The sequence below is a fragment of the Triturus cristatus genome, chromosome 6, assembly GCF_964204655.1.
Source record: "Triturus cristatus chromosome 6, aTriCri1.1, whole genome shotgun sequence".
Lineage (NCBI taxonomy): Eukaryota > Metazoa > Chordata > Amphibia > Caudata > Salamandridae > Triturus > Triturus cristatus.
The window spans coordinates 1,483,523,910-1,483,541,568 of record NC_140589.1 but is presented as its reverse complement, the minus strand read 5'-3'; the positions used below and the strand labels follow the sequence as shown (position 1 = coordinate 1,483,541,568).

The window sequence follows — 17,659 nt, the reverse complement described above, 5'->3', positions numbered from 1 at the left end:
AAATGGAAACACTTTTAAAAAAAACTGTAGGAATAAGTTGATAGTCGGAGAATACATCTTAATTACCCTAACAGTTAAAGTTATTGTTGCCAAAAAACAAGAAAACGTCTTAAGAGAGATAAATATTGAACTCACATGTATGAGGGACCTAAATGGTGGCGCCATCACTGAGCTAACATCGATGTATATTCAACCACCCAGGAATACATTGAATCAGAAGAAACTTATTGACCAGTCCCTTCAAGAGACTACAAGGATGCCAAAGAACAAGCGCTCATTAACTCTCTCTGTACAAGCAAAAAGGACAACTACACTCTCACATACAGTGGGGATCCTTTACTAAATATCTGCAAGGCAAACCCCGTTACGGCAAATTGACAACTAATACTGGCCACTCAAGAGACACGATATTAAACATATATTGGTGACTATGAACAACCAGGATATCAGCTATGCCACCTGAAAGGTCGAAGCTTACAAACAAAGCCTCACAGTCGCCAGCATGTTGCTGTAGGGACCGCACCAAAGTTTGTAAACTGGAGCAGGTTTGAACTTGTGAAGACGTGCTTTATAAGTGTATTGCAAGATATGGAAGACTGCAAAGGTTTGAGCATGCTGCAGGCAATGTTTGCTTTAATATCAGGGAAATCAACAGTAAAAACCGGCCCAGCAGACAAAACAACCGGCCCACACACTGACCCGTCAAACCAGTCTATCGGGCACTGCCTGATTGCCCGATAAGTCAGTCCCACCCAGGCTACTTGAGTTTTGGTGTGTCCGGGCAAGATTCTGGATTTTTTATGATTGATATAAATATCCAATTGATGCAAGTATATCAAGCGATGCCGGTGAGAAATTTGTGCTTTTATTTGTTTGTCAAAAAAGAACAGGGATGGCACAGCCAACACGTGTTTCGCCCTCTAAACGGCCATCAGGCCTAGGGCTTCTTCAGGGCTGAGCAGAGATAGAGTAGCCATAAGGATTCATAACACCCAGTCAAGTGGATCATATAGTTAGTATATGTGGGTGTGTTAGGTGGGAATAGAGGTGAAGGGGTGAGGGAGTGAGCAAGTTGTTGAAGGAAACCAATGAAAAACCGGAAAGAGGAAAGGAAGAGAACATGGTTAGAGTATGAGCGAAGGGCAAGGGTTATTCCCGAAAAAGAGGGTGTAGTTGCAAGGAGAAGTATACGTGTGGGTTAGTGTATGACAGATATTATGTGGGGGTCAACGTAAGTGATTGCGGTGGTCAAGCAAGGAGCGGTTAGGTGGTGTTGGAAAGTGGGGGGATGTGATATCGGTATTTGGGTCATTTAAGTTGTGAGAGAGAGCGATAAATTAGAAAGGTAGAAGAGGATAGGTTGGCATTTAACGGAGGAACATTATATACAATTAGGACATATGCATGAATATTTTATGTTAAGACAAATGCAAATCGAATGACAAGTGTAATCATAGAAGGTGAATAAATTACAAGGTATTTGAAACACAAAAAGTAACAAGTAACGGTGGTGCGCGTATGTAACAGGACATTTCAGAGCAAATAGCGATTGGCGATGTACAGTTAGTAAAGATTTCATAATAACAGTGATTATGAGAGCGTTTGTGTCCAGGACAGGAGTGGGACAGAGACCCGTTTATGTCATGCATGTTTGTAATATCGTCAAGGTGACGAAGGCATTATTAAAATATACAGTTTCAAGCGGATATTTAAAATGCCGGACGAGGAGAGAGCATGTCATACAAGAAGTCGGGTATTCAGCGCGATTAATAGTAAAGGTACAATATATGGTAGTGAAGTTAAGACACGGTCGAGAGACGTCAAAAAACAGTATAAAAGGTAAATACGATACAGTTTAGTCACAAAGAAACAACGGTAAGATTATAGGTTAAATCAGATGGTAGAAACACAGTGAATAGTTACAAAGATATTTGGAGTTCAGCGTCAAGGCGGTCCGGTCAGGTATGAGAGGAAGAAAAAGAGGTTGACTTTAGTCACATTATTAGGAGGTTGCGTCAAAAAGGTGAGGCGGTGACAGTTGCTGGCCGCGGGTCGAGTGTGTCATGCGTTCACGAATAAAGTGGTTGGGAAAGTTGCAGTATCATGCAGATATTCAACAATATTGATCTTGTGATGTCATTAAGCGTGGCAGTAGTCATGGGCATTGCGGGAATAACGTGGAGTGTGGCTAGTTTCACGATGTCTAGTGGTGCTCATACGCGCTAGATCTAGGTAAAAGCGTAGGAATCGTACGTGAATGCCAACCGTAATGTGATACTGGTGTGTTGTTTTTAAAGAGTGTCGGAATTGTGAAACGTACGGATGCACTCGGCGTTTTTGGGTGAGCAAAACCATGTGAGGTGCTCAAAGAGATCGAGATTCCCTTACCGGGAGGTCAGGTAATGGGATATCAGATTGGTTGTGAGGGTTTGTCAACCCGAAGATTCTAAAGGGGAATCAAAACAAAGCAGAACAAAATGAGATACGGGTGAATGGCCGACGTCCAATGGGACATAACGGCGGTGATTAGTTGGTTCTTACCTATTGTCTTGGCTAATGCCGGTGGCGGAGGGTTTCTCAGGTCGTGGCGCGATGTGAAGCCGGTTAGTTTGCGCGAAGATAAGGTGATCGTGACTAAGGACTTCCGGGTGAACTGGAAGTGACGGTGAACTAACGACTGGCGCCATATTGGAGCGGGGTGTTTGGAGAGGAGTAAGTGGCCAATTAGAGAGTAGGTCGAAAAAGGCGGTTGCCATTATGGATTGGGGAAAGGAAATAGGTACAGATAAACATAACGATAAACATAACGAATGGACATTTACACGAAGGCATGTTGGTGAAAACATTAATACATTCGTTACTCTCTAATTGGCCACTTACTCCTCTCCAAACACCCCGCTCCAATATGGCGCCAGTCGTTAGTTCACCGTCACTTCCAGTTCACCCGGAAGTCCTTAGTCACGATCACCTTATCTTCGCGCAAACTAACCGGCTTCACATCGCGCCACGACCTGAGAAACCCTCCGCCACCGGCATTAGCCAAGACAATAGGTAAGAACCAACTAATCACCGCCGTTATGTCCCATTGGACGTCGGCCATTCACCCGTATCTCATTTTGTTCTGCTTTGTTTTGATTCCCCTTTAGAATCTTCGGGTTGACAAACCCTCACAACCAATCTGATATCCCATTACCTGACCTCCCGGTAAGGGAATCTCGATCTCTTTGAGCACCTCACATGGTTTTGCTCACCCAAAAACGCCGAGTGCATCCGTACGTTTCACAATTCCGACACTCTTTAAAAACAACACACCAGTATCACATTACGGTTGGCATTCACGTACGATTCCTACGCTTTTACCTAGATCTAGCGCGTATGAGCACCACTAGACATCGTGAAACTAGCCACACTCCACGTTATTCCCGCAATGCCCATGACTACTGCCACGCTTAATGACATCACAAGATCAATATTGTTGAATATCTGCATGATACTGCAACTTTCCCAACCACTTTATTCGTGAACGCATGACACACTCGACCCGCGGCCAGCAACTGTCACCGCCTCACCTTTTTGACGCAACCTCCTAATAATGTGACTAAAGTCAACCTCTTTTTCTTCCTCTCATACCTGACCGGACCGCCTTGACGCTGAACTCCAAATATCTTTGTAACTATTCACTGTGTTTCTACCATCTGATTTAACCTATAATCTTACCGTTGTTTCTTTGTGACTAAACTGTATCGTATTTACCTTTGATACTGTTTTTTGACGTCTCTCGACCGTGTCTTAACTTCACTACCATATATTGTACCTTTACTATTAATCGCGCTGAATACCCGACTTCTTGTATGACATGCTCTCTCCTCGTCCGGCATTTTAAATATCCGCTTGAAACTGTATATTTTAATAATGCCTTCGTCACCTTGACGATATTACAAACATGCATGACATAAACGGGTCTCTGTCCCACTCCTGTCCTGGACACAAACGCTCTCATAATCACTGTTATTATGAAATCTTTACTAACTGTACATCGCCAATCGCTATTTGCTCTGAAATGTCCTGTTACATACGCGCACCACCGTTACTTGTTACTTTTTGTGTTTCAAATACCTTGTAATTTATTCACCTTCTATGATTACACTTGTCATTCGATTTGCATTTGTCTTAACATAAAATATTCATGCATATGTCCTAATTGTATATAATGTTCCTCCGTTAAATGCCAACCTATCCTCTTCTACCTTTCTAATTTATCGCTCTCTCTCACAACTTAAATGACCCAAATACCGATATCACATCCCCCCACTTTCCAACACCACCTAACCGCTCCTTGCTTGACCACCGCAATCACTTACGTTGACCCCCACATAATATCTGTCATACACTAACCCACACGTATACTTCTCCTTGCAACTACACCCTCTTTTTCGGGAATAACCCTTGCCCTTCGCTCATACTCTAACCATGTTCTCTTCCTTTCCTCTTTCCGGTTTTTCATTGGTTTCCTTCAACAACTTGCTCACTCCCTCACCCCTTCACCTCTATTCCCACCTAACACACCCACATATACTAACTATATGATCCACTTGACTGGGTGTTATGAATCCTTATGGCTACTCTATCTCTGCTCAGCCCTGAAGAAGCCCTAGGCCTGATGGCCGTTTAGAGGGCGAAACACGTGTTGGCTGTGCCATCCCTGTTCTTTTTTGACAAACAAATAAAAGCACAAATTTCTCACCGGCATCGCTTGATATACTTGCATCAATTGGATATTTATATCAATCATAAAAAATCCAGAATCTTGCCCGGACACACCAAAACTCATCCTACTTCATTTTAGGGGGATAGGGGTTTCTCCCCCTGTCTCTGGGCCAGAATAAACAGAAGACAACATATGCTTATTATATGATGAGTAAGGGATGTGGATCTTTTTCCCCTCACCTAAAACGCAACCACCCAGGCTACTTGTATCACGCTGTTCAAAACATCTTCAACCTGTTGAGAACCATGACTACCATTAGAATTGTTAAAAAGTCATAAACCGTATAGAATGTCCCCTCTTCATAAACTCTCTGGCTCAGAACGTGGGACACGTCACCTTCTGCTGAGCTGCAGATATCACACACCTTGAACGTTTCTAAATGACATCTGAGACGGGCTCTATTTTTGGGCAGTTCTTTTCAGTCAGCTGAAAGCATCTGCATGCACAATGCTCTCTTAGCATAGATGAAAGGTGCATCACCCAATGTCACTGCGTCCCTGCACAGGTACGTAGATCCCACACAGCAGTATGTTCATCTGCATTAAGACATGCTTCGTCCATGACCAAAGAAGGGAAGATGGAATGAGGACAAGCACGCACGCACTCATTACTCAAACTGCACCAGAGACAGAGCATGTGTACATGCAACGCACAGGCAGCGGAGACAGGAGTGTCTGCCCATGTGTGCACTGGCACCTGTATCAGCTGCATGAGAGCCATCCGTACTGAGAGTACATGTGTGACTCTTCGTGTTGCCTGTGTATATGTTCAGCGTGTACGCCTGTCTTGCCTCTAGTGTTGACAACCTGTGCATGCACCGCACAAAAGGAGACCTGCTGGCTTTGCCATGGTTGCTTCCTTTGTGCCCGTAGACCCCACCTACATCCTGTAACTGGCACCCTGGCAAAGCAAAAAGCTGTGAAGTCCACTCCTGGTGCTGAAGAATAACTGTGTTGCTGTGAATCTGCATATTGGGCAGGACCCCTGAGAAAGAAGCGTCTGAAATGTAACATGTGTAAGATTCCTGGTTCAATCAAAACTCACCTGAATATATTTGCTATCGGCAGAAAAATCTATTTGGATGACAAAACTTGGAATGTCTTTGCAGTAACCTATCCGGTTTAACGATGAGCCAAGAGTGAGGTCGTAAAAATCAACAGTGTTCTCTGCTGAACCGACTGCCAGAAACTTGTTATCAGGACTGATTCTGAAAAGGAAAAACAGCACCGATTAGTAAGGCCTGTGATCGTCCCATTTCTGCATTATATGTCTCAATGATCACAGACTGAACTACACGTTTTAACCATCTGATGGCTGGTAGGATGTAGCCATATAAAAGCACACCGCCATACACTTAGGACATCCGCAGCTCCTCAGACTGAAATGCTGGACTTTAGGACTGAGAAAGTCAACAGACCAGACCTTCTGTAAGAGAAAGCACTTTCTTCACTGACCGGCAGGATGCGTGTGAGAATGTGGGGACGGGGAGTGGATAAATACAATTAAGATTCAATGGTTCCATGCATGACCAGAAGCTGGGGTGGATGGATCTGTGAATGGCTGGATGAATGGAAGAGTGGCAACACAGAATGGATATGTATTAGCATGGGTGGATGGACGATGGATGAATGGGTGAGCGCACGGATGGATGAATAGGTTTGTTACTGCATGAGCAGATGGACTGGTGAGTGAGTGCATGGATTTATGAACCAGTAGCCAATGAGAGCATGAATTCATCAAAGGATGAATGGATTGCAGGTGAGAAAGGCAGCAACCATGAATACATGTATTTTATAGTTTATAGCGCTAGCTCAGGAAGCCCTCACCGAAAGGTTAACAAATGGGCCTGAAGCATTTTTCCAGCCCTGGCCAGTTATTTAACAAAACATTGCACTATGGAAGCTGCTGTGGTTAAACTGGATTAACAGGCCCGAAAGCAATGGCTGGTCAAAGGAAAACCCAGGACTGGAAAGGGTGTGTTGCATTTACTTGCCATTTTTGTGATAGAACTTGCTAACTCTGGGTAAGCTCTGATCTTAGATGCCTGCTTGACGCTCAGACAACGCATGTAATGTGCAAGCACGAGGGTGTGATGTTTTGAAGGTTTATTCGGTGTTCATGCTGTTTTGAAAGGGCTCACGTAGATAAAGTGTGCATTCCTTTCTGCCTTATTCTGTGATCGATGCTGCCCTCTGCCACTTGTCATTGCTTCTAGCTTTGAAAAATGTGCCAAGCTCACCCTATCTCATAGACAACTTCTAATCTGGTGAGAACATGAAAAGTGCAATTTACATCCTGAAAAGTATACTTTTGCCTCCTGTTATCTGTATTACTTGATGCTTACACGTGACCAGCTACAGAAGAGGACACTGTGCTTTCTTTCAAGCAACTGTGTATTAATGCCTCAGGTTTTAGTTGTTTAGAGAGCTCACATGATGCAGGGGAACCAATGATTGTTGGGAACGGTTCCCCAACGATGTACTCTAGACCACATGTTTCGCTTAGAGATACTATCTTCAGCAGCCAAGAGCAGTCAGCCACAATGTATGGTGGGTTAGGATGTATGTATCACTAATGCCAGACAGTATGATAGAAGATATAATAGAGCACACAACATGTTATCTTGTTCACCTTCTCATCGCTAATGATGGCATTTGTCGACAGCGCAGCTGTACCATACGGTATTAGCAGACATTCTCTAATAATCCACAGACATTGCAGTAATAATGTGTCCCGAGGGCGGATTTCAAAGCACAATAAAGTGCTTTTCAAAGGACACTCTGGTGCAATCTGTGTACAGGGGAAGTAACAAGATGTCGATGGAGGATAACCTAAAAGTAATCGAGATCTTTAAGAAGAAAACGTTTAGGGGAAATCGTCACAAGCCTATGATAATGTGTTGGTATTTCTTGCCGCAATTCTTTTCCATTCTGAATGCTCTAGGTTAGAGTTCCCACTATATATGGTATTCATTCTGAATATATAATGATCATGTTTATGTATTACCTCTTTACTGTGCAATTGTGGTAATGCTTTGCTTCTCGGTCTATAAGTGGAAACCCTCGAGTGAAAATAACCCTGCGAGAGTCCTGGTTCGTTCTGTAGCATTCTCTAGTCTAGACTGATCCATTTATGGTGATTTAGTGCAAGGTGTTAGGTGAGATCCACGTTTATTTTTTAGCTTTGCAGAATTACAAGGCTCTCCACGGGGAACCGATGGCCATAGGAACTCTAGTTTGGGGGTAGCTGAAGTAATAATCATTGGCGAGAAGGAGTGGGCCCGACAAGGCGAAACTGTTATATGTTGAGAACTTTAGCCTGAGTTAGCCATAGAAATAATCCTCAGGACTCGTCAGTTTCACCCAGTGACAGGGAGCCCTACAGTAGTCTTGCCCAATGCCATGCCTTGCTGAGCTGTGTCCCTTACTTTTCATATTAAAATTCACAAGCCGGTACTAAAGTACCCTGACAGCAGTTATAACCTGCTGTGTTAAGGTGTCATAAACAATAGATGGATCCACCCGTCTCACGATGGAAACTGGCAAAAACAGACCATGGGAGGGCCATGGCGTGCAGGTGTGAAAGCAGCCGGCTGCAAATTAGAATACTCATCTGGGGCATGCATGGAGATACTGATGGTCGAAACAAGAGTAGTGCCGCACTGGGAGTGCAACGGCAGTAGATGCCACGGTGCTAATGAGTTAAGGAGTACATACAGATAGAAGTGGCATCCAGGTAAGAACATGGTACACCCGTGGTTAGGGACATTTAGAGAAAAACAGGTCTGTTGGGAGATCATAACAAGGGACACGAGAAAGATAAGTGGGGTGAAAAGAGGCTGTTGAGAGGAAAACAGGCATTGGCAAAGCCAATAGGTCTCGCCACTGAAAATGAGCAAAGGATTTTTACATCACATGCCAACATTTTAAAAATAAAATTCTATGCTTAAAGGAAAGTAAAATCCAAAATTACAAGATAATCTAGAAAATTGGCAAAGGTAATGATAAACAGGAACTGAGCTCTGAGCGAAATTTGTCACAGCAAATGTGAGATAAACAGGAACGGAGCAACTGAAAATATGCGTGTTCGTGTTACAGGCAGAAACCAGCGAAAAACATTGTGTGCCGAAAAAAACACAAATGGCTGACAGTGAAAGTTTACTAGTCAGAGGGCCGTGCAAGCAAAATACCAAAAGAGAGACAAAGAACACATATTAACCAGATGGAAGCAAGCCTTTTAGAAGGGCTCGCGAAGTAACGAATAGAAAGCGATGGGCAGGCTGTAAGCGCAAAGAGTAGATACAAGGGGCTGATGGACAGACCTGATTTTGGGTGAACTAATGGACATTTGTGGGTGTAAATAGGAACATTTCGGTGGTAAGACCAGGAAATATTGAAACTAGGAAATTTTGAAACCAGGTGGTGAAAGGGGGGCGGGGGGGAGATGGTTAATTTGAAGCAACAGCATATCTGAGGGGAGCCGAAATATGGTAGACGTTAACTAAGGACAGTTCAGATAGTACAAGAAATATGTAATGTAGACGTATCATTCTGGGAATTAATATTTTATCATGGTGGGTAGTTTATACTTCCAGGCCAGTTTCTCACAATCGATTTGAGCTCATTGCTTTTCAAAGCTCCGGAACTTAACTCAATTTTACGTAATCCAACCCCACTCATTAGGCAAGAACTGTTTTCTTTCCAGGAATATTTTAAGTACTGAATTTCCAATCCAACAGTAAGCAGTGAGAAATAGAAAGCTTGGATATTTAAACATATGCATGATACAGTTACAGGGAATAAATCTTAAATGTCGACATGTTAGCCATTTCTTTATTACAGATGGTTATGAATGAAGCACTAATAAAAAAAAAATATTCCCACATACCTGATATCCTGGATGGCAGAATTTCGATCTCGTTTCTTGCCCCAAATTTTAAGAGAACTTACAAGCAGGATGACAAACTCTCCATTTTTCATTCCAACCGTCACCATCTCACCATCGGCACTATAAGAGGCACAGCATGCAGCATGCCCAATGCTGACTTCATTCAGCAATTTCTGAAAAGACAAATTATTTGCATTGAGTAGACTATATGTCCATTAATAGGAGGCAGACATGATTGAGATGGCACCAGTGATACCCAAATCCTCTTGGTTGTCTCTCAATATGCAGGGGGCTAAAGGTGCCTTTTTCTTGCTATTAATTTTAAGAGAATTTCTTTTTTACCTTGTGACTTGAACATTTCAGGCCTAAAAATGGTATTTGCAAAAAAACAGTGCTGGCTGGCAAAGGTGCAGTTTAAACATTGGTCTACTTTGCAAGCTTTATTAGGTTCTGAAGTTTTGAGCAGCTGTTACTCAATTCCACATTACTCTATTCTGAACCTATCTTTAATTTCCTTCCACTGTGCCCACTCTGTTCAAAGGTGAGCTGGTAGTCCCTCCTACTTCATGTCCCAATCATGTATTGTACCTTGTTTATACACAATGAACATGCCATATGATGTACTCATCATACAGATGTGGTCTCTCCAAATTCAGATCAAGAACTTATAGCAGCATGCCACCTGGACAGAGACAAGCTGGATTAAAACAGGAAGCATAACTGGGTAGGAGTAGAACTTCTGATTGGTATCGTCAGGCTTTGAGTCCGTGACTGTGAGATACCTGTCTGCAGTGGTTAATCTGTAAACAAATAAGTGGCGGGCCCTTGTCAGCAGGCTTCTGTAGCTTGCACCACCCACTGCCCCGACATCGTTGCCAATGACAGTACCAACAAAACTACAAACCATCGCACTCCTACTAGTGTGACAATTCAGAATATTCCAGGTACCCAGTGCTATAGAAATAGCTCTGGAAGCAAGTATTAGTCATTTTGAATGTATATTGAATTTATAAACAACTGGTGTTGTGCTGATCTGTAAATTGAGTAAACAGCGCCACTATGTGGCAAAGTGTCATAAGTGTTGGTGTTGACAATTAAATGCCGTTGTCGAGCACCGGAATCCACAGGCTCAAATTAAGAGCTGTCTGTTCAGTATGGGTAACATGTTCGTTTAATCATCAGAACATCCCTAGAAAAAAAACATGTGAAACCTAACAAAAAGTGACCAAGGGGTTACTAATGCTAAACATATTTATAATTATCTACATTTAAAGAGATTGAAGGGTGACAAATCATGTGAAACCTAATAAAAAGTTACCAAAGGGGCAAGAAAGTAGAGGATATTTATAATGTCTCTACTTTATCATCTTAAAAATATAAAAGCAACTTTGAAAGTTAAGACAGTCCAAGATGAAGATGCTTAAAATTATAGTATGAATTAACAGGAATACAATTAATATGGTAAATGCAAATTCTAAAGCGAGATGCCCATAGGACAATTTATCGTTTTGTACATGTTGTAAATTACAAATGAAGATTGGGGTATTATATTATTTAATCACAAACTCCTCAGTCAGTTATGGTATATGGAGCGTTGACTCTACAGAAAAGCAAATTTAAGATCGCTTTGGGATTTAATAATAATATATTACCAAAAGAGTACTAATATGGACATTGACATTTAGCTTGTTTAACACCCTCAAAGGTTTATCACACTTTTGTGGTATGGTTGGAGTCTTACCTTAGCAGCAAGATCCCAGATCCTTGCTGTACCATCATAGCTAGCAGAGATGAAAATATCTTTGGATGGATGCACTGCTAAGCCCCAGATTTCTCCTTCCATGTGGCCATTAATCAGGATGTTAGATGCAGCATTTTTTTCTCCAACTTCAATTACTTCGCCATCTTTGGTTCCCACTAAAATCTTACCCTGTTCGACACAAAGAATATATCTCAAAAACAGTAATTTTTTATTTACAATGGGGAGTAAATCATCCAAGCATGTTAGACCCAAGTCATAAAATGTTTTGTGGATCAAACCGAAATGAAACATTTGCACGCAAAATGTTGCATCTGTGCCCGTAAATCAAGGTAGGAGCTATGCCAGATATCCAAAATGTGATAAATGTATATACAACAAATCTAAATGGTAATATTTACATAGTTGGTAGGTTCCTTAAAATTCTGGCATGGGCTCAGATAGTTCCCGCCCTAGTGGACCAATATTGGACACACCCACTTGAAACCAGGCCGAATCTTAGTCTACTGAAAGTATTGCCTTTAAATGTCCAAGTCTGAATGGAATGCTTGAATGTGACTATAGTGCCATGGAACTGCATGGTACTGTGACATTAGAAAGGTACAGGAAGTGAGCAATGGGGAAGGAGACACTGAAATGCAGTTCTGTTTCATTTTATACAATTTTCTCTTTATTGACTTACTTTTCCTCTGCACACAGAGCGCACACAGTCCACAGTCTGTCCAGTTTCAAGCTGAAATGCTCGACAGCGCTTCATTTCCTGGTCCCACAGTTTGACAGCGCCTCCCTCTTTGGTCCTACAAACAGAAATGTCAGCCAAAAATCAAGTGTCAATCAAACCAAACTTCTGTGCAACAAAAAACATTCAATACTTCAAGCGTGAAACTCCTCCACTCCCATGCACAGCATCTCCCCGAAAAAGACTAGGTCGTTCATCCACCTAGTGCAGACATTTTACGGAAGGTAAGTCACGCTTACAAGACAATGAAACAGCTTTCTCACTGATGTAACAGAAAATTTTGATTCTAGTACAGACAGGTAGGCAAATATTATTACATATGGTATTTTACAGCAAACCACTAGCAGCAAAGAAGTAAAACTACATATTAAGCATAGTAGAAACATGTCACACTTCCGAATGCACAGCCACGCTCTAGTACTCAAGCCCACTATGCTATCACCAATAGACCTCCAATCGATAAATACAGATCAACCTTTAGAAACCTTGATCTAACAACTCTCCACCTCTTTTTTGTTGCTCATAACAGACTAACATAGTTTTTGATTACTTTTATTATCAGTAATTTATGGAACAATGTTAAGGTTTATTAATGATTCTACTTTTTGGTTTTTGACATTGTTGGGTCGCGAAATACAAAAAAACACATACAGGACATCGGGGTCTCTTGGGCATCTCTGCAGGCAAGTTTTAACCAGCGTTTTAGACTGCTCTGTTACACGGCTCATTTATTGGCATATGAGTCTGACTTTTTCTACTTTGAAGACCAGGTTATTTCTGTACTTTTTTGCGTCTACTTTTCAGCGCAGAGTGTTTGTTTAGCGGGAGAGACAGGGACGTCTGTCTGTACCTCCCCTACGACTCTGCATGCATTGGTAATGCCCGTATGGTTCTTCTGAGGGAGTATAGGTGCAATATCTGGCGCCAGACCTGATCTCTATGTCTGTGAGACATAGAGATATATTGGGAGAAATATTGTTGAAACCAGGCTTCTGCGCCCCTGGCCTGCTGTGGTTGTTTTCAGAATATTTCTGCATTAAACATTTTCTATTTAAAATAAGTTCGACTAATGGGAAAGTTAGACCACCGCATGCTCCCCAATGCCTTCTCATCATTCAATTTTTTTAATTGCAAAATGAACATTTTTTAGAAGTCAGTGCAGCAATGAAGGTGTGCTTCCCCTCACAGGCCTCCGCACAAGCATTGACAGGCATTTGGTGGATTGGCAAAGGGAATTCATGACTGCACGAGACCGGATTTTTGCGAATCCTACAGAATGTTGTTTTTTTGGGTGGAAACAGGGCAGTACAGCTTTTACAATTTAGAAAAAATTATTAGGTTGCAATCCAGTCACTGCGCAATAGCAGCAAAAGCTTTGCGACAACAGAATAGAACAGTAACCAAAGCACTAGGATCCAGCACACCACATAATCATTATATGTAATACAATATTGTATATTGAAGAATATCAGTCCAATCAGCAGGTCTGGTTTCAAGTTTCTTTATTTAATGTTCTTTTTTCAAATCTGCGTAGCCAACGTGTTTCGTCCTTACGGACTTCTTCAGGGCTACAAATAAGTATATACAATAAACAATGCAATTATAAACACAAACATAACCATATTTACAATTCTATTTACATGCTAAAAAGGCTGTTATATACAATTACATACAAGTGTAGTGGAGGCAGCGTTTTACATACATTGATATGTTAGCATAAGCGTCTTCGATGTTAGAAAGGCCATCTTGCCACTTTTGCTGCTTTTGCACAAGACACTGCAGATAGATGCTATTATTTGAAAACTGCTTGCTTGCCTTTTCTTCACATGAGAACTGTCTGTTGTTCACATCCCTAGACGTGCACTGTGATCTTGGTCTGAACATTGTTTGCAGAAACAGTCTGAGCCACCAAACAATGTATGTTTTTGAGTTCAGGTTGATCGGCCCACACTCTAGCCATAACACGCACACAGCTGCAAATATCTGAAAGTCGTGAGCCTTTAATATTGCAGTTTGCAGGCATTAGACACACATTCTGGAGAAGAACCTCTTCAGGCGCAGAGCAAAGCTGATCCTCTGATGTGATTCACCTAAGCTGATCTTTACGGTTTGGGGTTCCCCATTCAGACCTAGAGACCTTCTATTAGTATAATAATACTGGCTCACTAGCGAAGGCAGGGTGGTTGTATTCCGCTATCATTTGTAATATGATTTCTCCCTTCATTTTCTATGGTATTGTAACAATGCTGATGGTTTTGATTTTAATAATTTGTCTGCTTATGTTAGCCAAAGTACTCCATCTTAGGACACGTAGTTTATAAAATAAACATTTTAAACTTTACTGTGTCTCTGATTACTCTTGTTGTGGACTGATATGAGAATAATAACGAACAGGTATTTCTGATTCCCACCATTCCTGAGAGTACTCTAAAGTCGCATGTTCTGGGTTGTCTAATCATTGGTAGCTTCTATATGGTATGAAGAGCGAATGAGACACTGATGCTGGTCGGATAGGGGTTCTGGGTACTGAGGTGAGTTTTTGGTACACCACAATTCACTGAGGTCCTGGTTTCCTGCGCATAGTTCTGTGCATGAGCAGAATCCCTGCAACATGGCGCGCCTAACGTTTGGTCTTCTGATTTGAAACGCCTTAGTAGTGCTTATATTAGTCCACGACACCCTCACTCTTGTTTCCGGATAGTGGGAGTGACGGTTTTAACCTACCTGTTTGTACGATAGGTTCCCTCAAGCTTGTTAATTAAAAAGGTTTTTATATTTCTGAACCCTTGTGCTACTGTAATATCCATTGTTGTTCTTCTCTGTGTTCTGATATTGCAGCGCACAGCCGAACACCTCTGCGGCGTCATTTTACGCTGTTGGGGGTGCCGGATGATGGGATGGCCGTTATTTTTGTGGTGAGTTCCGATGCATCATATCTCTACAAGTTGTTTTACTCTTGGGTGACTATGCCGGTGGTGAATGCGGATGATAATACGTTTACACCTATACTCCCACGCGGATCCCGGCAAATTATACGCCATATAGGATGCAAGAAATTTCTATTTCAGCTTGGCAGCATCGCATTTGGTTTAATGGCGCCCTTCCCCATACGGTTACACCGGTTCGAATGGGCCCTTTATTAATTCCAAGGGCCACTTGGCCGGTACTAGCCGGATTTACACCTCATCCTCGTTATTTGAATGTTGCGGTGAATGAGTTGCGTGTCCTCCATACAGCCCTGATTACTGTATATAGGGCTTTAGTGCAATACGTTTCACACAACGTGCTGGTGGGGACACCTGCTGTTGAGGGATAGCCAGCTGGCCAGGCCGGGATTGTCATTAGTCTCATCATGGTTAATTCGGTAATGGGCAAGCACCCCCAGAATAAGGATGATTTGCCTTATTGGCTTGCTGAGAAATTTGACTAGCTGGAGGCAGTATTTCCGCACTCTACTCCTCTGGAGAAACACAGGATCCTCACCATTAGTTTGCAGAAAGACTTAGTCCCGGAGGTGTCTGATTGTGACAACTGGGGTAAGGTTTTTGCAGCAGTCTACTCGAAGTGCTTCGGCACCCCATCTATGGCCGTGCTTCCCTCCGTCATCAAGCGTGTTCAAGATCAACACGGTCCGGAGGCGGCGGTTGAGTTGAGAATGCGGCTTGTCGGTGTGTTCGACGCAGTTGCCACTCTCATCCTTGGTAACCTCAAGGGAGATGCGGTACACTTTCAAGTGGCTAATGGTTTAGCCCTCGTTGACGAACTCGATAAGCCCCGAGAATTGCCTAAAATGATTGCGGAGGCTTTTAGAACTATTGGCCGCAGTAGTTTAGGGATTAAGCCTACTATTGTCATTCCAGACATACAACAGCAAACTAAGGTGACTTCGTCTGTTAAAGACGATCGTCCCACTTTTCCTAAACAAAATTGGAGAACAAAGAAACAGGGAAAGCAGCAACAGAAACAGGGGTCTCGTCCTGCGTCGCCGGTGCAGGCGACTGGTGAATGCACATATGATTTGCGCGACCGCACTAGTATTAGGTCACCTGATAGATTTCAGGTTACTGAACAACGTTCTCCTTGTTCTTCACAGGAAACATCGGCCTCACAGTCCGGTGGCGGAGAACGTGGCAAAGGTCGGGGTGCCCAACAAGGACGTGAGCAACCCCGTCAGCCTGACGGTAAAGGCAAGCAGGACAAATTTGCACGTCAACGTCCCCCGTTTCAGAAGAAGAAAGTTGCTGCGCTAACAGCGAGGTATGCCACAGATAGTGAGAACGCAGCTTCGGAACCTGACATGGGCACTAACGCTGCTCGACAGCGCAGCGGAGGTTACAGTAGTGCGCCAAGCACTACGTCCATATCTGGAGGCGACAGCAACTGATATGTTCATAACTGTAGAAACTGCTGATACTAGAGTGGCTCCCCCTGACAGACTATATGACATAGTCCTCTTAATTGAAGGTGACATACAACGTACAATACAAGGGATTTTTTGGGATAATCTCACCTCTTCCTATGACATTCTCTTAGCGGAGGCGGACTGGCCCCCGGCTTTCGTTTTGGATGCTCCAAGGGGGGAGGAGGTAATCCTCCCGTCCTTTGAGGACACTGTGCCAAAGGAGCACGCTGAAAGGTTTGCCGAAGAGTGGGTTCAGGTGCATGCTCCGGCGTTGTACCGTACTCAGGTTGGGTGGAATAAATTGTCTCCAAGCCATGAGATTCCTTTACGGTCTATGCCCCAGCCACAGCCCCAATATCCCATGCGCCGCGAAGCTAGATCTCACGTCACGGAAATCCTTGACCAATTGGAATATCAGGGTGTTATTGAAACATGCGTGTCACCTATGAATAATCCTTTATTCACTGTAACGAAGCCTGATTGGTCGTACCGCCTAGTTTTGGATTACCGGCATTTGAACTCTCATTGTCGGACGTGTGCTGTACAGAATACCCACAGTTCTGCCCTCGTGGATAGTCTCGTGAGAAAAAGGTTTAAGACCACACTTGACATATCAAATGGCTTTTACAGCCATAACCTGTCCTCTATTAGTAGTCAGTGGACAGCGTTTACTTCTGGCGGTAAACAAAAACAGTTTAAGAGATTAGCCATGGGCTATAAAAACAGCCCTGGCATCTTTGCCGCACGTGTTGTCTCTCTGTTAGAGAGCATTGACCCTGATGCGTACTCGTATGTTGATGATATCTATCTCACAGACGACGAGTTATGGCCGCATCTGTGTCGCGTTGATCGCATCATTGTTATGTTTGCAGACTTCGGTTACAAATTCAACTTTGCGAAGTCTCACATTGCAGAGTATACAGTGTTGTTTTTGGGCTACGAGCTAAACAATGAGGGTCGAGGGTTAGCTCCTCACTTTCTGGAGAAGTGCGCATGCTTGCGTGCTCCTACAACACTGAAAAAATTACAGTCTTTGCTGGGCTTTCTGAATTTCGGTCGTACTTACATTCCCGATTATGCCCAGCGTATCAAGCCGCTTTATGC

General features: G+C 42.9%; 1 protein-coding gene across 1 annotated transcript in view; it reads right to left on the bottom strand.

Annotated features, from left to right (window-relative positions):
- Nucleotides 1–17,659, bottom strand: part of EML6 (EMAP like 6) — an 884,002-nt gene that overhangs the window by 54,429 nt on the left and 811,914 nt on the right. The window contains exons 34-37 of the mRNA XM_085612599.1: nucleotides 12,097–12,211; nucleotides 11,397–11,585; nucleotides 9,656–9,828; nucleotides 5,813–5,975 (exon numbers count right to left, since the gene is read on the bottom strand). Coding sequence (XP_085468725.1) covers nucleotides 5,813–5,975; nucleotides 9,656–9,828; nucleotides 11,397–11,585; nucleotides 12,097–12,211 — 640 coding nt within the window. The remainder of the gene's footprint in view (nucleotides 1–5,812; nucleotides 5,976–9,655; nucleotides 9,829–11,396; nucleotides 11,586–12,096; nucleotides 12,212–17,659) is intronic.